Source organism: Gymnogyps californianus, chromosome 2 (genome assembly GCF_018139145.2).
Source record: "Gymnogyps californianus isolate 813 chromosome 2, ASM1813914v2, whole genome shotgun sequence".
NCBI classification, from domain to species: domain Eukaryota; kingdom Metazoa; phylum Chordata; class Aves; order Accipitriformes; family Cathartidae; genus Gymnogyps; species Gymnogyps californianus.
The window spans coordinates 149,689,137-149,713,191 of NC_059472.1; the positions used below are offsets into that span (position 1 = coordinate 149,689,137).

Genomic DNA, 24,055 nt, shown 5'->3' on the forward strand with positions numbered 1-24,055 from the left:
GCGCCCCGAGGGAGCGGCGGAAGGCGAGGTGAGGAACGGCGAGATGAAGGGGGGGGCTCCCGCCTGCTCGGGTGTCCTCCCGGCACCCCGGCCAGAGGGTGGCGGCCGCGCCTGGCTTCCGCGTCCGGGTCGCGGCGGTGCCAGAAGGCGGTGCCGGCGCGGCGGGGCTGGGGGACACCATGGCGTTGCGCTGGTGGTGGCGGTGCGGCGCCTCCTCCCGCCGGGCTCCGCCGCTCGGGTCCCTGCCGCGCCTCCGCCCGCCGGGACCCGGCTCCTGCACCCCGCCGCCGCCGGCCCCCAGCGCAGCGGTGAGTGCGGCGCGGCGGCGGGCGCCTGGAGGTCACCGGGAATGAATGGGGCGGCGGGGGGCCCGAGCGGGGCGTAGGGGTCGGGCGGTCACAGCTGCCCCGCGTCGGGGCCGCCGCTTCTTCGGCCTTTCTCAGCCCACGTCTTCCTTCCCGCCCGGGAAGCGGGAAGGGCCGAAGGCGGTTCCGGTGTGCGAGGGCCGGCGGCGGGCGGGCGGGCAGTTCCCTGCCTGCGGGGGGGCCTTGCAGGGGGCAGAAGCGCTCTCGGTGCCAAGTTAAGTACTGGCTTAAGGGTTTTCAGGGCAGGATTGGTTACTGTTATCTTATCTAGGTGGGAGCAGGGAAAGCGGTTCTCATTAGTGTGAGATCTTCAACGTGCTTGTGCGTAAGTTAGCAGGATGAGTTGTAATGGGGGGCAGTTCTCTCACTGGATTCGTTTACGCCTTCCTCGCAAGGCCAAGCTACTGTTCTGACCTGCAGTAAAGTGTTCTGGCTGTGATGTGTCCAGCATCGTGTATGACCCAGTCTTACAATGTTAAGCAGCAGTGTAAAGGAGAGAGTCTGTCTGTGCCTTCACCAAAGGAAGAATAGGAAGAGATCAGCTATTTTTTAACAACAGAAAGTGGTGAGGTATGAGGGAGCGAACTTATGAAGGTCTCGGCCATAGGGCTGGGCACTGAAGTCAGATTGCAGTGAGTTGCAAATCTATGATAAGTTAGGGTTCCTCTTCTCCTTCCCTTGTCTCCTTGCCTGGCCTTTTTTCATCTTGTACACAAGGATGGACGAGTGCATGGGAGCCGTTGTGGTGCTCTCATTTCTCTCCCTGTATCCAAGGAGAGAGAGACTTCAAGCCACATACAAGGAGACACTGAGGCATGAAGAGCAAGTTGGGGTAACTCTTCAGTTCTAGGTCTCCTTGTGCGTTTCTGTGCGGGCTTTTGGAGAGGCAGTTTGGTGAGCGCATGGATTGCAGTGATTTCAGGCTGGGTCAGCCCAGCTGGGCCCCTGAGTCAGCGTGCACTCCGGGGCAGGGCTGGGTAGTTCCTGGCAGTGCTGCCGGGAGCGGAGCAAAAGGTGCATTTCCTTTCTCAGCCTATCTCCGCTGGAATTGCGAACCTGGGACTGTGCTTTTGTCCAGGCACCTGGGCTCCGTCTGCAGGGAGAGATCGTTGGAGAGATTGCTAGGTTTGGAGGTTAGGTTCTTGACATCTAGCAGGGAAGATGTGCAGGTGTAAATTATCATAAGAAGCAAGCTGAATTAAAATTGCTTCAGAGGAAAACAAGGACGCGTTCTTCTTCTGTTAGTGTAGTAGTTTACAGAAACAGTTCTTGTCCTTTTCTCTGTGCCTTGACTGGTGCGGTCCAGATTTATCTGCAAGACAGGGAACGTTTGAGAATTGCACCTTCCACGAGTGCAAAAACAAGGTTTCATTAGAGCAGTTCTGGGAAGTTAACTGATATGCCTTCTGGGCTGGTCCTGCAAGGGGAGAAAGTCCAGCACTCCTGAGCGGAACAGTCAGTTTAAGTCAGAAGGTAATGTACGTACTGGCAGTTATGTCTCACGTGATACGGAAGGAGATTATGAGACTCCCTTTGTTGCTGGGTTGTTAAAATGGAGAAATAGAGCAGTGCTGATGAAGACACTTGTTTTTTGTAATCAAATGTTTTCTGTCAGTTTAAAGTTCTAATAAATTAACCCTGATTCTTCTTTGTGCAGATGTGTCACTTTACCCAAAGAAGTTCAACTTTGTCATTTCCAAAAATATGTAATATATTTTGGCGGTAAGTTGGATATTCATATTGTTGTGTAATGGGTAAAGACATAGTTATTGGGTCAACTGGGTAGTTACATCTGTGAGCTGTAAACTTTGAAAATAAGGTTATTCGCTCTAGTACGTAGTTGGATAATTCTGTGTAGACTGCTGCTATGGTGCTGAGTCTGAATCCAAGTCCTCCATCCTGGAGAGCAACGGGCAAAGCAAGAATACCCCAAGAAAACCCATATGGTTCACTTTGAAAAAGGAAACATAATAAGAGGCATAAACTTCAACTCCAGGGAACATTAAAAAAATCATGCCTAAGCGTAATGCATCTTAATGCATACAGGCGGAGCTTTCACTCTTTGCTGATGAACTTTCATAGCATCATCATGCTACCTGGAAGTATTGATTTAATTTATAATTTATAACGTAGCTGGGTGTGCAAAGGAGAGTTTTCAAATGCAAGTCAGAAATATTTTTTCCAGGAGTATACAGGAGAGGGAAGAAAGTAACAGAATAATTGTGTTACTGGAAGATGAAGGCTTCATCTCCAAATGTACACTATACTATCAATAGTATATGCAAAAGGAATACATTGAGAGCAATGTAGTTTTATGCGTCTCAGAAGACTTCTGTAATCTGTTAAGGGCGGGGGTGGGTGGGTGATGGTGTGTTATTGTTTGCCAAATGCTGCACTTTGCCAGCTCCTAAAAGTCTACGATTGTCAGTACATAGCTGTGCTGTCCTTGCACCTTATTAGCTGGCTGAAAAGAGTGTTCTGATGCCTTCTGCTTGTATTTTAGCCATTTGGTTAAATTTTGTGTGAGGGGAGAGGAGGAGGAAATGCTTTCAAATGTTTCTGTTTGGGGAATCAGGGAAAGTTTGCTTTTAACAACATTACTGTCTTGAAAAACACTGTCACCAGGTTTCATCATACAAGTACATCCCACTTGTGCAGCTGCAGTAAGACAGTTAGTGATGAAAAATACCGAGACCCTTTTCAACTTGGTCGAAAAGACTTGAAGAATCTCTATGAAGATATTAAAAAGGTAAGGGATTTTGGTGACTATTCTGGGATGTTGTGATGATTCTGATTTTAATAGCAACCATCGCTTTGGAGGATAGTTATTGAAAGAATATTCCTTATGAACAGCTGTCTGAAACTTAAACTGAAGGCAAAGAGAGCATTTCTACATATGTTACAGAACCAGAATGCAATTTTTTTTTCCTCCTGATTTACACTGCTGGAATACATCATTTATGTTTCAGATTACTCACAGTAATTTTAAAAACAACTTCATCTTCCATTGGGTGGAATGAATACAGGCAATAATCTTATACATGCATACTGTTTTGCTTACATTAAACAGATTGGCTTTGTGACTTTTATGCTGATATGTTCTTTTCCTTTTTATAGGAATTACTTGTATCTACAGCAGAACTTAAGGAAATGTGTGATTATTACTTCGATGGTAAAGGAAAGGCCTTTCGACCAATGATTGTGGTGCTAATGGCAAGGGCTTGCAACATTCACCATAATAATTCCAGGTGAGTCAGTCACTTTTAGATATACGGACATATATCGTACTTGAAATTTATCATTCTTGTATTCCTGAAAAATATGTCTAGTAACTTTATGAAAATAAATAGCTCCTCAGTAAAACCTGAATTTAAGTTCCATCGTGAAGCTGTATTTTTGTAGTTAGCAGTACAAAAGGAACTACTGGGTTTATTACATGCTTCCATGGGTAAAATTGTGGACTATAGTGCAGTTGTAACTGGTGATGGATAAATAATATTGCCAAATTCTGATATTTGTAAAGCTTTTAGTCAATTTTAGCTTCTTACATAAATGCTTTATTAGAACCTTTAATACTCCTTGAAACTATATGAACTTAATTGAAAGTATTTTTCATTTGTAACCACTCTGTAGCTATTAAACTCTTGTCACAAGTAAGAACTTTCCTGCAAGAAGAGACTTTCATAGCTTTGTTTGTAATTATGCAGAAAAGCCATTAAGCAGGTGGTATGATTATATTCAAAGCTGTGAGACATTCAAAACAGTCAGAGATTTTTTTTCCCCCCCCTCTAGGAGCAAGTTTCTACACTTTAATGTAAGATTCTAAGCTTAGAGCTGGTGTAATCCTCATGTTCTTCAAGTTACTGGTCTTTTGAAAGCAGTTTTAACTGAGCAGAACGTCATGCTCGCCCTGTACTCTATATCACTCCTTGCTCTGGCTGATGGCAAACACTTCTCTCCACATGTTCCTATCAGTTGTTATGTTTGCATTTTGAGGAAGGATGTTGGCTGGAGTGTTCTCTGCCTTCCAGCTACACTTCCAGTCTTCCCTTGTATAGAATTTCAAATGTGAAATCTTTGGTCCCTTGCCAGAAGTGTTTCTAGACTAATTTATCAATCTTAAGGGATTTCTCTCAGCTCTTGCATCATTTTTTCCTTAGCGGTAGGTTAATGCCTTGTTGGACTTGATTTCTACCTCAGAGCATGGCATATATTCTGCTGCTTGATATGGCACCTCTCCCTCTGTACCCCCTCCTATGTGAACATAATTTTGAAGGAGAAAGCAAAACCTAGTTGGCAGTGTCCTGTCCTGTGTGTGCCAATTCCTCTTGTTTTAGGAAAACATTGTCCAGGATTAATGAACTTCACTCCAGCCTGATTCTGTTCTCCGTTCAGCACTGCTCCTTGTCATAGTCTTAGAGGTAGCAAAAGGAACAATATCAGCTGTGAAACTCCTCAAGGATGTCCTTTGTCACAGCACTGATTGGCTTAATAATTTCATGAGTAATCTTGACATGAAAAACAGGAGCGTGCTGATAGCACTTTTTGATGACAAAATCATTCTTGATGACTGGCCATCCATGGTGGAATGAAAGGAAGTACAATAAAACAAAAATTTCTGCTTGAGCTTGGAGGCTCATGAGTGTCCTGTTAGGGTGTAACCCCAGTGTGATTTGCAGCCACCTTCTCTATGAAAAACCTTAAAGTAATCCTAGCATGCATCAATCATAGTATGTCCAGTTCAGCTACAGGAGTGCTGATACTCTTGTATATCACGCTTTGTGAAATCATCAGCATGTCTGATCCTCGTGTTCAAAAAAAGCTGAGTCCAGCTAGCTTCAGGGATAGACTGCAAAGATAATCAGGGAGAAAGAAGGACTTGTGGTCTACAAATTTATCAGGAAGAGGGGTGAAAGAGCTATTTAAGACAGGACGATGTTGCTAAGAGGGTGGAAACTTAGCAGGAGACTTTTAACAATGGGACAGTGAGTTTTTGGAGCATCCTTCTAGTCAGAATAACGGGAAAAATAGTTTTAATCTCATTCTAGTGTGTAGCATGAGAAGCTTATGAACGAAGTTATGTAGTGTACATGCAATACTGAGAAGGCTGGAATTGATGTCATATCGTGTAGGAGGTGAGCAGCGAATCAAAGACAAGAAGTAGCTGTAGAAAGAACTGAATTTGCCTTTATATGCTCAAAGCATATTTGCTGTCTTTTGACATATGTATACACTCACGGACATATTCTCGTCCATGCGTTATGCTGTCTTGAAACCATCAGGACCAGTTTTGAGACCTGCCCTATGCCAGTAAGAAAGTGTCATCTCAGAGTTCAAGTGCCACATATGCCTGAGGCAAGTGTTTGCTTCGCAGTAGCCAACCCTCAGTATAAGCGCTCTGATTTATAGATGCCTGTGTCATTTGGCAGCTTTTGTACATCTGTTGCAGTTTTTGTCAGCACCTCCAAACTATGTTTGATGTTTAAAAGCCTGCTCATTAATCTATCTGAGTGTTCCTTGTATAAGGACAGACTGAGTCACTATCTCTGTCGTGTTGTTTTTTGGAATGGAATTCTGAGTAGGGAGAACAGAAATGTTTCAGCAACGGAAGAGAATGAAATCCCAGGGTATTTACCTTCCTCTTCTTTGCCTCATGCCACTTTTCTCTAAGCCTATGATTGTAATTAAAATTCACATATGTTTATACAAGTCTTCAGTGTACTGCTTTTTGGTTCATGCATGATGACCAATGTCTTTTGAGGGTTGGGTAGGCCATGCCAAAAGAATATACTTTCATATTGTGGATACCCACTTACTGTGAGTTGATGAAGTTTTATGGGCATTTTCTTCTCTTTTGCTATTAAGCTTCTTGAAGCAGGCTGTGTTACACCTGCTTTGTATATACATATACTTTCAGTTCACACTGATACTGGTTTCATTATTGTTGCTTCTTAAAGCAGCATTGCTTCCAGGTAACAAATTGTTCTTCCAACTTTTTACTGTTTATGAGGAAAATTGTGTATGTAGAGAAGGAAACACTGCATACTTATAACTCTGCTACTCTTCTATAGACCTGAGGGAAAAAAATACTTGCTTTCCATTCTGCTTCTCCCGACAATTTTTTTTTTAAGATGTTTTTCCTCTTTCAACTTGTCATTTCCCTTAAAGCATTTTATCGTTCTTTTCCTCAGTTAATATTGATTCTTCTCCCAGACTTGTTTTTCTTTGTTGAAGCTTGGGTTCCCACACACGTAATCAAAGATACTGGCCACAACATCTGTAGACTTGTGGGGTGAGCCAATATCCTGTGCTGTTCATCCCTAGCATTTTTTTTATTCTGCCTCTGGGGTTTGTTTTACTGATGTTGAGTTTCTGCTTCATCTTGCTGCTGTTTTCAACTGTCATATAACTTGCTGGGCCCAGCATGCTTTTGCCTGTTCTTTAATTTGGGGTTTTTTTTCCCTTTTTTTTTTTTTTTGTGCAATACTAGTAGAAAAGGTAATACTCTTCCTTGTTTGGCTGTTAAGATGACAGGACACAGCTTTGTAAGGTTATAGGTCCTGATCTTACGAGGCAGCCCACAGAGACCTCTTTGTCTTCACAGAGCCCCAACAGAATAGCTGAGACTTCTCAAGTGAGTGGAGGAGAACACCCAGGTAGCTCTGCTTACAGGTTAGGTGACATGATTGTTTGTTTAGATTTGAGGAAGGCTAGGTATTTAGAATGCCCTCAGCAGGTTAACTCTCTTTCTAGGGTGAGTTCACTTTATTGTAGTCATAATAAGGAGAATGACAGTTGTATAAAGAATCTGAACTATTATCAAAAAGATAAGTGTCTGAAGCATTCAGATTGTTCTGTGCTGGTATGTTGTTTTTTTCCCTTGAAGATCCAAGTGTCAGAAGTCCAACCCTGAGTCCTTAGGTCACTTGGGCAATGGCTTTTTGCTTAATGATAGCAACTGAATTCTGTGCGAGAGTGAGAATTGTTGTAAAGAGTTTAAGCTGAGGTCATGCAAACCCTCAATTTCACACATCCTCTGGCATTTCTTCACATACCTGTGTGCAGGATTTCACAGAATTATCACTTAGCCTGACTGGACCTAATGTTTCTGTTTAGGGTGTATTCTCCAGAGGTGTTTGCAAATAGGAGTTTTTATTTCTATTTCTGCAACCAAAGTGACGGAGACAAACAAATAAGAGAAGGCCAAAGGAGTACAGACATCTCAATAGAGAAAATAGTGAGCACAAAAGATACAGGGGGGAAAAGGGAAATAAATCCATCAGAATAGTGCGAGAAATAATTAAATATAATGACCTGGCTAAACTTGATAGAATAATATTTCCTAAAGATATGAGGACCTGCCAGCAACCTTAGTCGTCTTTTCTTTCACTCGTCCAAACCATGGTTGTCAGATGCCTGTACTGTATGCTGGTTTTCAGCTGTTCCGTAATTTGCACCGGTGTTAACACCGCCGTTCTCTATGCTTCCCCTAGTTTGTAGTGCCCTTCCGTGTCACAAAGTGTGTTTCTGAAATGTTCGTTTCTTTCAGCCACAGGGACTTAACAGCAGAAATGTGCTTTGAGAAGTGTGGTCACAACACAGACATTTTGCAAGTTCTTTTGCACATTTCCTGTCTTTAAAATGGCAATATTTACTTACTGGCAAACACATTGCAAAGCTCTTTGTTGCAGAGTGTAAATACTGTTTTGTGTTGTTTTGAGTCCCATCCTGTCGTCGTGTCCCCCCCCCTTTTTTTTTTTTTGTAGAGGGATATTTGGAGGGAGAGGCATGTTTGGTTTTTTTTTAACCTGTAAGATCAGCCTTGGTCTTGTTCAGTGTACGTGAAACAAGTTCTGTAATGGAAAAGACCTCAGGGTACTGTAGGTCTGTAAAAGCTTATCACAGAATCAAGCAGGGGGTCCTACTGAAAAATAGAACATGATCAAGGGCTTAAAAATTAGTATAATGCATGTGTAAAAAGATGAACTTACAGTTATATAAAATTTTTGTGTAAATACATGTCATCTTGGGGTGCCTTTACTGTGAGAATGACCTAAAAATGGCATCTTTCCACTGACTGGACTTGTGGGGACCCAGTTATCTATTGACTTGAGTTACTGCTACTTTTTGCTTTTGTTTTGCAGGCGAAGCAGAATGAAAAATGGCAGGGAATGAGAAGGATCCTATTTCTTGTGTGTTTTCCCTAAAATAGGTGTGCTCTGATTCAGAATTACTCTTACAAGATGTTTGTAGGAAACTATTGCAAATTTTTTTGCCAGCGATGGGAAGAACCTTACTTGAGACCTTGCAGAAATAGTAGTTTAAAAAAAACCCTTCAGGTTAAATTATCACGTTTGATATAACATTCTGGGAACCAGACACATGAACCATGAGCATTCCCATGCCATTTTTAGTCATTGTCAGAGATGAAATGCACTATAATGCAGAACTTTTCAAAACCTGCTTTTGAAATGTTTGTCCTTGTGCTGTCTTCATATTACTGAAAGGTTTTGGTGTGTCAGTGAGTGTTGCCATTTACTGCTACTTCCCAGCAGGAAGTCCAGTCTGCTGACATAATTAATGAAAAAGGGAGTCCCCAAAAGGAGACCAGTGCATGAAAGAGGCTGGAGACCTTTACAGTTTTTTGAAGGTAAGTTCTCCTCTTTAGTAACAATAGTTTATTTTGGAAAACTACTTACACTGAACTAGCATTTGACTAAATTACTAGTCCACAGTAAATCTTACCTTCAAACAACCGTGAAGGTTTCCAGCTCTTATTTTCTGTTGTTTAAAAGCCACATTTTCACAGCCTATGAGCCACACATCCTGCTATTGTTGAGGATTTAGAACTCCCACTGATAGCAATGCAGAGTTCTGCATAGAGGTAGGTGTCAGAACACAATGTTATGTCAGCAGACTGCAAGATGTTCTTTCATTTTGTGATTAATCACTAGATTTTAATAGACACAGGCAATGCAAGAAGATTTTAAATTCCCTTCAGCTGAGCTGAAATTATGATTTTCTGTTTCTCTCAGTTCTTTTTCTGTTCTGCTGGAAAATAGTGTGATTTGCTCTGTTATCTGTATACCAGAAGTAAGGTATCTATATATCAGAAGTAATTTTTTCTTTTGTTGGGTTTTTTTGGTTATTGGTTTGGTTTTTTTTTTTTTTGGTGGGTTTGTGGGTTTTTTTTAACGTCCACGTGGGCTTGTTACAGCTATAAGGCAAGGCTGACTGGGATAGCCATTTCTGGGATCCTGCATGCAACCCATGATGAAAACAGGTAGAAAAAGATAGATACTAGAACAAGGCAGTGGCAGTTGGATACTAGGGTGGACGGTCCTTTGTGTGAGCTAGGTTGGCTCTTTTATGTTCATTTTGCCAACCTTGTTCCCTAGACAATTGCTTCTATGTTCTTCCATTACCTTCTTTTCACCTAGTTTAAAAAATAAAGTAGGTGTGAACTACTGAGAGTTGAATCATCGGTGTTAGATCTTCTCAAAGGCTGAATTTCGGTAAGTGTTAGGTAGTTAGTGTTTACAGTCCTAAAGTGATTGCAGTATAATTCCAGTTAATTCCTCAGGCTTTTGAAGAACCTCTGAGGTCTTAAGGTAATCAGATAACATAAAGGATAAGATCCATGAGTTATGTCTTTCAAATGTAGAATACAGGTTTCTGTGCCTGCTGATCTCTCCAACTTGCTGGTTAGTAGAGTTAGCCAGCTTCGGAGAGTTTGTGATGCTGCATCTTATAGGTAGAGCAACACAGAGATAAAGAAAACTTAAAACTCATCTACAAAGCTACCTGGCATTCTTTTCTCTGCCGTTTCCCAGATTTCCATCTCCTTGGAACCAAGCATCCTTGATGCTGTGCTATTTATTGCAGTCTGGATTAAGAGAGATTAGAGTCAATAACTCAGGAGTTTTGCAGTACTTTTAATGCAGCAAGGCAGGAACAGGCCTAATAAGGATGGAAACGTCCCATTACACTTACTGTACTAACATGATCTTAATTTCTCTTGTCTTCCTAATTCCAGGTTTGACAGATGGGGTTCAGGCCATGGAAAAGCTGCAACAGCTGTTTTCAGAGAAACATTTTTTGTTTGGTTTTAGTAGAGATTTCTTTTAGTGTATTGCAGCACATATAATTGATTTAATTATTTGACAGTTCTTGTTTTTTATTTTAGGGAGGTGCAAGCAAGCCAGCGCTCTGTGGCCATAATTGCTGAGATGATCCACACAGCTAGCCTAGTTCATGATGATGTTATTGATGATGCAAATTCTCGCAGAGGAAAAATGACAGTCAATCAAATCTGGGGAGAGAGGAAGGTGCGTTTGCTATTACATGCAAGACTTGCCTTTGAGTTTCAGCAGAGCACAAATACCTAGGGTTTTTGTCACATTACTATCCCTAGGCACAGTCTGGGGATATGCCAGAAAAAGTATGAAGAGGTGTGCACAGATTGTGGGTAAGACAAATGTGTGTTCCTTTTCTGAACTGTTGGAAGAATTAGATAATGTATGATTGTAGTGTGATTCTTACTGATTTTACGTTCCCTATGCCATTCTCTGCAGTGCTGTTGGAATACTTTGAACTTGTACCTCATCCAGAACACTATATGTTACTCTGATTCAGTAGTAAACGCAAAAAGGTTTTCAGTCAGCGTGAAATTTTTTTTGATTTTTTGAGAGAGGTGTTTCTTCACAGAGCATTAAAAGGAAGGTCTTAACCAGAAAATGCAAGGAAAGAAGTACACTGCTGACCCATCGGAACTTATCATGGCAATTCAGAGCTAACATGGCATAACAGTCACAACAGAATGGTCAAATAGAGAAGTAATTTTCAAAAAAACTTCACAGGCAAACGTGTATTCAGATATTGCATACAGGGAGGACAGTGCTTATATGGAAAAATATAAACAGCACTATAAGATAGGGATTAAAAAATGGTTCAGATTTTAATGTTTGGTTATCTTCTGTTTTCTTTCTGTTACAGTGTGATATGTGTGCTTTATGTAGGAAAATGATGTGATGTGAGCAGACCTGCCAAATAAAGGAAATTGTATTGTCTGTACTAACACAGGAAAAGACTTAAAAGATCAATATTTTTTTATTCTTAGGCTGTCCTAGCTGGTGACTTCATCCTCTCAGCTGCTTCCGTAGCTTTAGCACGAATTGGAAATGCTACTATCATCTCCGTTCTAACTCAGGTGATTGAAGATCTGGTGCGTGGTAAGGTCTTTTTCTATTTTTATCTTCAGATTTGTTTGCCTAAGCAGCAAACCCACAAATAAAAACTCCCATCTGTGCAACTTTTTAGGTGAATTCCTCCAGTTGGGTTCCAAGGAAAATGAGAATGAGAGATTTGCTCACTACCTCGAGAAGACTTTTAAGAAGACTGCGAGTCTTATAGCAAACAGTTGTAAAGCAGTATGTACGTCTGTCTCTTCTAAAGTTAACATACCATACTGTAAGCTTCACAGCTAAACTCCTAGTTATTGCTGTTTTCTCTGGAGACCCTCCAAAGCAAACCCTTTAAATGGTATCCCACCAGAATGTGAATGGGTTTGAGATTGTGCATTTTATCACAGTTCAGGTGTGTAGCCTCCAATATTGGTTTTCACTTTTCTGTTTCATATTCATACACAGATTTATTGTTGTCCTCACTTGAATCAAAATAAGGTTCACAGTGGCAGCCTTTAATTTATGAAATTCTGCAACTTTGAGACAGTGTTTTTAATCTCAGTTGATAATTCTTGAGCCTATAGTTTGATTTTAAGTCGTCTTTGACACCTGGTCCAACTCAAGGTGCCGAGTGGGACCTTAAATGATAACAGTGGGAGGAAACAACTAATTGTGTATACCCTACATTACATTGTAAAAGAACGGAAGTATGTACTTCTTGATTTGTCTGGGGTTTTTAATTATCAATTTCTATATCCAACCCTATCTGTCACTCAGTTCTGTTACTTCATTACAAAAAGGTCTGATTCAAGATGATGTTCCTATTCAAAAAACATGTTTAGTTTTAGTGCAGAAAATGGAGAAGGTGGGCAATAATCTCACCCCAAAAGAGAGTTGGTTTTGGTTTTTTTTTTAATTAAAGGCAGTATAGCTGGTGTATGCTATAGCAAGAGGGAGTTCTAAGAGAATTAGACTAAAAATCTGTGCTAGTGTTAGTCATCCTCCTTTGTTCTCAGGGAACTGGTACATTTGTGCAATAGATAGCAGTTGAAAATTGCTTAAATCAGAAGGATCATATAGAATGAGAGACAGATTTTGTGAGAAGGAAAAATATCTTTCATTCTAGTTGAAGGAAAGAAATTAAGTCTTCTGGATTGCTCATATTAATGGCAATATGACCCTGGCAAGAATTTCCCTTTGCAAGTCTTCATTTATATTATTGGGCAGTTGGACTAGTAAGGAGCATCACGTTGTTTTGCTACCCCAATAAAAACGTACAAGTTTTTATATTCACTTTGACAGTCTTCCTAAAAGAACCTTCACAGACAGAAGAAGAAATCACCTTCCTACTGGGTGGGTTCTCCTTACAAATGTGCTATTTCGAGTTTTTTCCTTTTCGTAACTTGCAAGAATTAAGGATTTAAGCACTTCCCTCCAGATTGTGGCTGTGATGCTGGTGAAGGGGGTGTTTGGCTGCTTTTCTTCTAGTGGTTGTTCTGAGTTGTTCCATTGCTGAATTGCTGGAATTTTACATGCAGTAAAATTTGTGTTATAAAGGAAAAACGAGAGAGAGATCTGTCTGTATGGCAAAACCATACTTATTGCACACAGTAGCAATGACTTGTATATATATGTCTCCCTCAGTTTCTTTCTGCATGGATTAGGAGAACTCTATCAATAGCAGTGAAAAGGGATTTTTTTTTGTTGTTGTTTGGGATTTGGGTTTTGGGGGGGTGTGGGTGGGTTTTTTTGTTTAGATGGTTTTGGCTACTAAGGAAAAGCATGGAATCAGAAGTGAGTTCTGTTTTCTGTAGTGAAAATGATAAGCAGGATCATCAGTTCTAGCTTGAAAGGAAATTCAGTTGGGGAATCAAGAGTATTCACATCTTGTTTTCAGGGACAAAGCTAAGGAGAGAGATTATTGGTTTTCAGAACATCGGTTACAACCAGGCTGGTGTGTCATTAGAAACAGTTCAGTTCCTGTTAATGATAGGAAAAAACAGTGATTTGTTTCTGTGCATAAATAAGATAAAAGTATTAACTGGAAGGAAGATGTCAAACAAGTTCAGGTGGCATCTTAGAATTCTACAGCATCATACCTTAGAGATGGAAGAGTAGAATATTCCTGGAACAATGTCTAAACAAGATAATAGATAGTCTGTCAACACTGGTCTAGTCACTGTATTAGATACCTTCTGCATCACCAAAGCATTACTGCATTTAAATCAGAAGTCCTTTAAGTTAGCAAAATAATTTTTTTATGGACAGAACAGTCTGTTCAAGACGTTAGAGCCATCCCAGTCTCCAGTTTATTTTTACAATAGTTCTGCATGGGGGAATGTTACCAAAGTTGCCGTCAAAGTAATACATTGCAAAAGGAAATGGTGGCAGATGGCCCAGAGGGTCGCTGAAGCCTTAGTTACTGAAAGGCATTTTTCAGAGAAACATTAGAGGTGACTTTGGTTCAAGAATTCAGAAACAATAAAGCTGAAGTGGAATTTCTATTAGTCATCAGGCAAGCTGGAGATGGCAGAATAAGCTGAGCAGGTTCTCTTTCTGAGCTTTTTTTATCCTGGTCTTTTTTTATCCTGCTGTAATGTGAATGCCTAACCCTCATAAAGCTGTTTATATTTTGCACAGCATACTTTCAGAAGAGGGATTAAATCATGCTTGTTTTGAGATAAGCGTAAAGTTGCGCTAGAGATTCTTGATTTCTCTATTAGGAGAAAGCGTGCAGCCTCCTCGTGTAAGGCAAGGCTGTGTATGGAACGTCTGTCTTAGGGACTGAAGAAAAGGAATAGTCTGCAGCTCTGGATCTACCTGTGAGCTCCTGCTTTAACTAGTTCATAGTTTGGTGTGTGCACAGGGCTCCATCAGAAAAACCTACCAGGGTGTGGAACTGGTGTCTAGGAAAATAAGACCTCTGACCCTCACCAGCAAAATTGATCCCGCCAGCCCAAATAGGCATGCAGACTACAATAAAGTCCAATGACAGATGTAGGGTAATAGCATCAGTAGCATCAGATATTATGGTCACCCAGTACATTTCCTTATGTATTATTTAAAATACAGTAACTCCTTTGGGGGGTATGTATTCTTCATAATGTTTGCTATGAAAAAGATTAGTGTAAATATATCACAGATACTCAGGCAGCTAATATTCACTTCTGTAAAAGTACAGTTCTTCATAAACAAGTACTTGGTTAACATGTTAAAATATTAATTACTTGAGAAAAGGTCAAATGCATGAAAATGCAGACTCAGGACAAGATAGTTGTCTGCTGGGGGGGGGGGGGGGGGGGGGGGAGCACTTCTGCTGGGTAGACACCTTCCTCTCCTAGGTAGACCTTCATAACCCCCTTCCCAAGAGTAGTTACCAAAAAGGATTTGAAGAGCCTGGAGGAAAAGTCAGTGGTGTGCCCTGCAGCAGGGAAGGATAAGCACATGCTGGGCTGCATCACTACCAGCGTAGCCAGCACATCAAGGGAAGTGACTGTTTTCCTCTATTCAGCGCACGTGAGACCTCAAGGCTGGGTTCCCTCATACAAGACAGCCATTGACATTGTGGAGTGAGTTCAGTGAAGGGCCACCATGATGGCTGGGGGCTGGAGCAAATGATATGCCAAGAGCTGGTTTTAGTCTGGAGTAGAGAAGGCTGAGGGGGAATCCTCTTGCTGTCTCCAGCTATGTAATGGGAGGGCATAGAGAGGATGGAGAGATGCGCAGTGAAAGGACAAGTTGTACCATGAAAAAATTCGATTAGCTATTAGGAAAATTTCTCCATGAGGTCAGTTAAACACTGGAACAGGTTGCCCAGACATGGTGTGGGATCTTCATCCTTGGAGATGCTCAGAACTCAACTGGACATAGCCCTGATCTAACTGTGAAGTAAGCTCTGCTTTGAGCAGATGACTGGGCCAAATAACTTTCAGAGTTCCCTTCCAACCTAAACTATTCTGTGATTCCACTGGAAAGAGGAACAGTGCTCCTGTCTGGAAAAACAGCAGTAGATGAGCCACAAATGAGAAGGCAGGATCCTGACTGCTTCAGGAAATGGGCATGGAGGAGAAAGGCTGGAAACGGGGGAGATTTTAGGGCCTTCTCCTTTCCATAGTGTCTACAAATCTAGGAGTGTGAGAGCAAACCATCTCTTGTACTGTTTAAACAAGCATATCCCTGCCCAGCAGCAGGTTTTTGTCTCTGACCTACGGGGAACTGGTATAGATGTGCCAGTGCTTTCAACTCCAGCTACTGTATTCTCACATGATAAATAACAGCGCAGGATGTATCTACCCAGAGCTGATGATTGATAGAATGTTTTATGGATGTGAAATGCAGTAAAGAGGCAAGATTGGTTTATAGTCTCTCATGTAACATAAAATAATAGAAACACTTTTTTATTTTAAAAAGTGTGTTTGAAATAATGCCAAGCAGATTGACTTGCTGTACTGAATTCAAAGAACCTTTCTGAAGAATTTATTCCACTTGGTATTAGGAAGGATTTTTCATCAGGATTTAGTGGAGGAGAAGTCTGAATTCTTGCAAGATTAAATTTGTAATCGACCAGTCATATCAGGGGAGCTATAGGATGTTTTCAAAGGGTGGGCTTTATCATTTAAACATATATCATTATACTGACATTGTTATCCTGATTTGTATTTGTAAGTGCATGCTATTATCCCAGTATGGCTTCAGGTAAACTTCATCACTCTCAGAGTGACAGGCTGACTGGGACAAGGCTGCCTGCCTGCATCCCAGTGAGCGTCCAGATGGGGGCAATAATCCACAAGAGCAATTTGAGAAATTGGCTCATGAAGGAGCTCCCTGGTAGACAAGACCCAGTCACGTTGCAGGTTTATGATGTGGTCACGGTCAGAGAGTTGCTCACTTGAGGTGTGATACGCATATCAATCTCCTGGATTTTTTGAATTTTTTTTGTCTTCAGAAATGTTCATAACCTGAATAGGAGCTATGAAGGTCTTTTCTTGCAAAGATGCAAGAATTAATTTTGCATTGATGAATTTTGCTTGTGTTACATTCTGTAACTCATGCTTCTGGTTTTTAAATGTACATATACTGCTGTGATTCTTTATATAGGTAATGTCTGCGTCCCCAGAAAACTGTCTACCTACAGGAATAGCTCTGCTCTGACCTTTCAGATTAAATGAGAAAGCTCTTCTCTTTACATGGCACTTCCTCTCCCCATCTACCAACTTGTGCCCACTCTGACCCTTTGCCATTAACCAGGATTTTGTCACTGTTCTGCTGAATTCTGTATTTTAATTCTTCTCGTGAAATGCGGTGGTAGGTAAAGATTTCATTGAAACAGGGTAGATACAGTCCCCCTGCCTTGCTGATATTATTTCATTACAGAAGCAACCAGAAGTTTGCTAGGCATGGTACAGCAGTAGAAGATGTTAGCTCTTTGGGGCAAATACTGCTATTTAAGAGACAAGCATCAAAAGGAGGATAAAAGGGCAAAATGTTCTAGTTTGATAGACCCTAGCAACATCTATTTAAATATCTCATATTTGCAGTTCACTCTGTTTTAAAAGCCTTCAGGATTTTGTATGATTAGATGTAAGTAGCATTATTTTCCTGCTATACTATACTCCCCTTTTAAATAAAATTGGGAAATGTGAGATGCTGTTAATGCCTCGGGCATCTACATTCCTCTGGGTTTTAACTATTATCCATGGATGCAGGTTATGACTGGGAAGTGTTCTGATGCTCAGTTATGAAATGCACTGATGCATGAAATAGTCTCTAATCTTGTGCGAGTTGCATCACATTTATTAGGATATAATGTTTCTTATTTCCATCTTCGTGTTCACCTTTAAAGCTACTACTGGACTCGCTTTTAGTTTGGGGCTGTTTTTTGGTTTTGGGGTTTTTTTAATGAGCCTTTTAAGGCTTACATAGTCTTAAAGAGGAATTTTTATATATATACACATATTTTTATGTCGTGTGGTTTTCCTAGCATGTATTTTTAGTCTTACATTAAGTAAAATGTATCTTCACTCCTTCTGTTAGTCACAGCAGATTTGGAATGTCTGCAGTAAACCAGGATGGATTTTTGCCCCCTGTTCCTAATTGCTCTATTGAAGGCTGAAATAAATCTAAGTATTGAAATATAACCAACCTCATTTTGCAAAGTGTATAATCAATACATAAATGCAAAAGCATAAGTGCCCTTACTTTGAGGCAAGATATTAATTCTCAAATCTTAGTTTGTGTCCTATATTTTAGCTTTGTGGAGTTTATTCAGCAAAACTTCTGTCTCTCGAGTAGTTGATTCCTTTATCTGTACTCAGTTAAGATATTTTGTTTATCTCAGTTTAGCGATACTTTTGTCTAGCTTGGTGTACTTTCTTCATTCAGTGTCTTTTCTTTGCCACTAATTATCCCTTGATACCTTTGTCTGCAAGCTAATCAGCTCATCTTCCTGAGCAATTCAGTTATAGTTAACGTCACCCTTAAAAATGATCTTCCTTATGTCAACTGTCCCTCCAAATACTGGGTGCAACATATCCGGTTTTGTGGATCTTTTATGAGGCATGTAATGTCCATTTATCTGTTGTCTGACCTCCAGTTATCCCCTGGCTGATTTACATAGGTAATAAATTTAATTCCCCTGTCACTGGACTGTATATGACTACTAGCCTGCATGTGCAGTGCATCCACATTTCTTCCGTCTTCATCCTTGCATTATAATTTCTAAGTCTGATAAATATTTAATAAAGCTAATCTCTTTCCAGACTTGAATATATATTTTAATACTGCACTGCTGTTCAGCCTTGTTTTCTAATAAGCTTGGCTATTTGTGTGTATCCATGAACAGAGATAAGCAAGAATGTGCTACTGAGTCAGCTTTTTTTCCTTTCCCAGATCCCTGCTGTCTGTGCTTGCTATGTCACACCTATGGCCAGAGACTAAAAGTGGATGCTAACTAAAGCTTTCAATTTACTTGGGTTTTTTTTCTTTTCAGGTTTCAATTCTAGGCTGCCCTGATCCCAAAGTTCATGAGATTGCATACCAGTATGGAAAAAATGTTGGCATAGCTTTTCAGGTAGTGCTTTTGTTGAACTAAAGGGAATCTAAAATCTAAACTTTTCCAAACTGCCTTAGAAATCAAAGTGGGCTGTCTTAATCCTTTCTATAAGTCTTCTCTTAACAAGGATTATTCTGTATTTAGTTCTCGTTAAGAAAGTTTTAAAATAATCTGTATGTTTCTCTCTTTCCAGCTAATAGATGATGTGCTGGATTTTACATCGTGTGCCGACCATCTGGGGAAACCAACAGCAGCAGATCTCAAGCTTGGATTAGCCACAGGCCCTGTCTTATTTGCTTGTCGACAGGTAAGTCAACAGGAATCTAATTCCCCAAAACAAAAAGTGTACACTGCTCTTCACAGCACACACAGAGGTCCAGCTTGAACACGTCAAGTCTACAGCGTGATGAGCATGGCCTGGGCACGTGTGAAAAATCAGTGCGTTCAAGATCAGCTGGATTTAGTGTGCACATGCATGTTCTTTCAGACTGAGAAACACCTTCCTACACAAGTCCTCTTACTGTTGGGCCCTTGCATCAAAAGCAGCACTGGTCTTTTGCTGCCCCGGTTCAAGTGCTTAACTTTTGCATAAGGGCAGGTGTTTGGAGAGTTTTTGCATGTTTTCTGCAGGTTATTCCTAAGTAGCTTCTTGCTTATGTTCTTTCCTGAGACATCTTGTTCTCCCCAGGCTTGACTACGTATGTGGGCTTTTTGCCAAGTTCTGGGCTTTGTATCCATCCTGGGGCCAGGAACTTAAACCTCTGCCTAGCTTTTAGGTGGGCACCTCTATTTATTGGATTTGATCTCTTCACCTCTTTGTCCTTGAGTCTTACCCAGTAACAAACGTGGGAAGCTTTCCCTTCTGAAGGTAAATGTAATAGTAGGTTGGATAAGAGGAGTACCATAAATAAAATAAGCTTAAAATTGGTCAAGATTTTTAGCGGCTTAAAAATGATTTGGAGGAGTACAAGGAAACCAGAAGTGCCAGCAGCACCAAAAAACCCATGAAAATTGGTGCTAATCCATAAAAGGGGAAGAAACTGGTTTAATGCACCTTGCTCAAGCTTCTGGTTCACCTAAGGAAAGAAGATTTGGGACTTAGAAAGCAGTCCTTCCTACCAGACTTCACAGCATGATAGAAGAACTGGCACAACTAGTTCCAGTAGAGCTCTAGTCTGTGATCTCTCATTGGAATTGCTCAGAGCTTGACACGGGAAAAGTTTTAAATCATTTAAAAAAAAAATATATAACTTTATGGCATTTACTCCCCTGTCTTTCTTAAAGAGCCTGGGGTGGGGGAGGTGGAACATACGTGTGTGTGTGTGTTTCCTCGTCCTTTGGGCATTTACAAGGACATGTATCTCAGAAAAGACAGGAAAGCAAAGAGTATCATCAGCCACTTAAGAATGCAGACGAATGCATGCTGAGAACAACCTCCTCCATGTTCTCAGTTCCTCCCCACAGACTCATCTGGGGGATTCACAAACTTGTTCTTGAATCATGATTTCAGAATTTGTTGATAAGCAGCAGGATCTTGTTAGTCATCAGCAACCAGAGTTGTCTAAGGAACAGTGAGACTCAGGTACAGAAAGAGGATGCAGTTGTGAAATGGTTGGTTGGTTTGTTTGTGTGTTCAAGCCACTTGTGGAGAGCAACAAGGACATGTTGCAAATACTCTTGATTTTGGCAGACAATGGGTGACACTGATTGTCTTGTGGGTGTTGAATATTCTAATTTTTTAATTAAAACTATTCTTTTATTCATTTGTTTGGGTTGGCTGTCTGACTTTCAACTTCATCTATCATTTAATTAGCTTTATGGGTTCATAATACGGAAATACAAAAAAGAAAATCTGTCAGTTCTATTTTAAAATCTTATTTGTTCTTTGTAGGTCACTTTTAAACGCTTTTCCTCATTTATATCTTTGATAGATGGGAAGCGTACATTTTTGCATTGAAAGATAACTTGACCATCTTGCAAAGTTTTCCGCATTAACTGGAAGGCTTCTTTGCTGAAAATTTCCTGCTGTTTTCAAGAATCTGGAAGAATAGCACTACAGACTTAAGTGATATATAAACAAAGTATAAGTGCTAAAAAAATTTGGAGCTTCAACAGACACTTATATGTGCTGCTACTAAAAGATGTTTCATCTATTTGTATCTGAGAATAAAAACTTCTGAGCCAGGACTTGAAGATAGTCCAAAATGTAATTGTTAGTTATAGGCTGTCTTTTTTCTTGAAATTAATATTACTGCTATCCTGCATAGCCTTTAATATATCTGGTAATTCTCATGTTGTCTTCTTGACAAGCATACTTTAGTTCTTAATGATGTGCTCTGCATCTTCAGTGACAGCCTTCTTTTCTTCTTGTCCTCTCCCCTCCCTCTGAAATACATCTTTGTGCATTAGAATATCAAGGAGAGGCCTTTATACAAAAAATGTGTAGCTTGATGTGAGACTTATTTATTCAGTATTGAAAGTTAGTTCACTCAGTGCAAAAAAAAAAAACCCCACATTTATTTTTTAAGGAAATACAATAGTATACGCTAAGTCTAAAGCCACTCTTAAACTAGTACAGCTGAAGAGTGAGGGTTTATTTTTATTATAAGCATCCCTGTCAAATGCTTATATACTGTCCATTAAATATGCAGAACTGCTAGTAACAGTTTTGCATTACAGGTTTGGGGATTTTTATATCCTTCAGTGCTTAAATATAAAAAGTGAAAGCATATGCATCCTATATCATTGTAAATATGAATAATATGAAAATGGATTATATGAACATTGCAATTAATTTGTCATTACATGGGAAGAAAGCTAGGATCTAGAGAAAGCCAAGTATGAGTCACCAATAAACTTCTAAATGTATCTTCCAAGAAGACTACCTATGAGTAATACGGAAATGTCACAACAACGAGGGACGCTACGTGTTTGTTCCCTAACAAGTTTGTAGATCTACAGTTTCAGGACCAAAGGTGTGCAAGGAAGGCAGATCATTGTTTACAAGTGTATGGCAATAAAATAATGGTTTTTTGACTCTAATCCTTTCAGACAAGATGAACAAACATCTCTTTCCTTTACAAATAATTCTGCAGAGTAGCTGCCTTGAGCGTGGCCTTAGTTTGTTTGTTAAGCACCAGGTTTTTCTATTTCTGGACTGTCTGAGGAAAGTGCCTGCATGTGTAGGTAAGCAATGCAGTGACTTTCTCAGACAACTGACTTTGATTTGTAGGGAATTGAGTGTGCAGTACTAACTACAAATTCTATGTGATTGAAAACAAAATACAGTATAGTTGTCATTTTTCTCTTACAAAAATCTGTCCTGTGCTTTCCACAGGCAGAGCCTGTGTATATAAAATACCAGAGCAATGGAAAGCGTAAGTGGATGTAACAGTCAGAGGTATCACGAAGGGTTTTACAGGTTGAACTGTGCAATATAGATATAACAAACCTCCTGGGTTCTCTGTTGTACATGTGGGGGAAGAGGTGCTGCTTCTAGGTGTGCCAACACTAACCATCATTTGTGATGCAAGAATACCTGAACCAGATTGTACACCTGGAAGTAGCCACATCAGAAAATACCACACTGGATCACCTGCTCAACATGATGAAATGGCAGGTGCTAACTTTTGCTACCAACTGGCTACAGCCAACAGAGCCAGCCGATTTAAGTTTTAAATGCTTGGGCTTTGCTATACTACAGTCCTATGCAGATTGCAGGTATTAACCTATAGCTATACCTGTAGGAACAACAGTGGCAGGGGAAAGAGGTCTGTACTTTGGTTTCTTTTTGACCTTAGCACAGCAGGCAGTTACACGGAAAAGAACTCATAAGCAGTACAAAACCTTCTTCCTTTGTGCTTAGTTTCCAGAAATGAATGCTATGATAATGAGACGATTCAGTAAGCCAGGAGACGTTGAACGTGCTCGGAAATATGTGTTGCAGGTAGGACTGATGCCAAATATTTAATTCCTGAAGTGCTGTCCCTGCTGAAGTCAGTCTGAAATTCATTGCCTCTGAAGTGAAATAGCAGGGCGCATTTTCAAATACATGTTAAGTAGCATGCTATGTACAATACCAAGTTAGTACTCTTCAGCTGTCTTACTGGCACAGTGTTTTAGCAGAAATGCTAGGTACTGAAGAGCTTTTTTTTCTTTTTTTCCCTCCAATAGCATAAAATCCACATAATAAAAGTAAAAAGCTCATGCAAGAACTCAGTTCCTTCAGCTGAAGAGTAGCTGTATCCAACAACTGGTGTAAGCGACACGTAATTACCAGTCAGTCTTGTAACTGCAGTGCACACTCCCTATCAGTTTTAATTGACTCTGGTCTGAGAAGACTGAATAATTGTCTGTGCAAAATTAGTACCTATTTTTTCAGGATAGCATGGGTTTTTGTACGTCTCTAGGGCAGGAGGGGAGAGGTTAAACCATTAGTTTCTAATCCTACTGAATAGTATGTTATTAACACCAGTGTTGTTTTGTAAGTATACTTAAGTGTAGCACGGATGAGTTTTAGTATTTTGACACTTTGGGGAAGAGATGTAGGACTCAATGAATATAGAATGAATCCTCTTCCTTTCCCCTTCAGAATATAATTAAGCGTTCAGGGTACTTACTGACCTTAAAACTTACCCCCTGTAACTGGAAGAGGGAAAAGGCAGGAGAGAGGCTGACCAGTTATCCATTGCCTTTAACTGTCTTCTTACATAAGAGTGATGGTGTGCAGCAAACAACCTACCTCGCCCAGCGCTACTGCCATGAAGCTACAAGAGAGATCAGTAAACTACGGCCATCCCCTGAAAGAGAAGCCCTCATTCAACTGACGGAAATGGTACTCATGCGAGACAAGTGAGAGAACTCCTTCCACTCGTTCTGGCAGCTACTTACCAGACTGTGCCTAAATTTACTTCAAAAGTTATTTGCTTCCAACACAGGCTACCAAAAATTATTTTTTAAAAAAAATTTTTTTTTTTCGGAAGTTCTTTTTTTTTTAAAAAAACAAAAGTTTAAAGTGTTTTATTGTGGGAAGCCATACAATTCAGAGCAAATCAAACTGTGCTGTACAATTGTTTTAGTGGGGGCTATTAATTGTGGGGGGTGGGGAAGATGTTTACATGTTGATGCCCAAAGGCCACAATGAGAATAAATATAAATCAGTGTATGAGAACTGAAGTTGTTCCAAATTTCACTTGTTCACACTAATAAACAAAGCATGCATGTTACTATCTGGTAAACTCCTGTGAAGAGAGATGGTTTGAATGCTTTCCTGGCTGTTAAACTACAGAAGTACCTGGAATTGTATATACAGAAATTGGTTTATTATAAAAGACTATAATGTAGACTTTAATTGGTTATATACATCAATGAGAAGTTTTCCAATTCATAATGAAATACAGGTATGCTATTAGTTGCTACTTGCTAGCAGTTAACAAGATGCAGAATTTGAGATTGCT

General features: G+C 40.3%; 1 protein-coding gene across 1 annotated transcript; it reads left to right on the forward strand.

Moving 5' to 3' along the window:
• The first annotated feature begins 179 nt into the window (after positions 1-179).
• PDSS1 (decaprenyl diphosphate synthase subunit 1) lies at positions 180-23,691 on the forward strand. The gene is made up of 11 exons (XM_050892430.1): positions 180-308; positions 2,023-2,087; positions 2,991-3,114; positions 3,483-3,613; positions 10,552-10,693; positions 11,485-11,596; positions 11,685-11,794; positions 18,537-18,617; positions 18,793-18,906; positions 22,465-22,545; positions 23,314-23,691. Exons 1-11 carry the CDS (start codon positions 180-182, stop codon positions 23,452-23,454), a joined length of 1,230 nt encoding a protein of 409 aa, XP_050748387.1. The 3' UTR covers positions 23,455-23,691.
• The last annotated feature ends 364 nt before the right edge of the window (positions 23,692-24,055 follow it).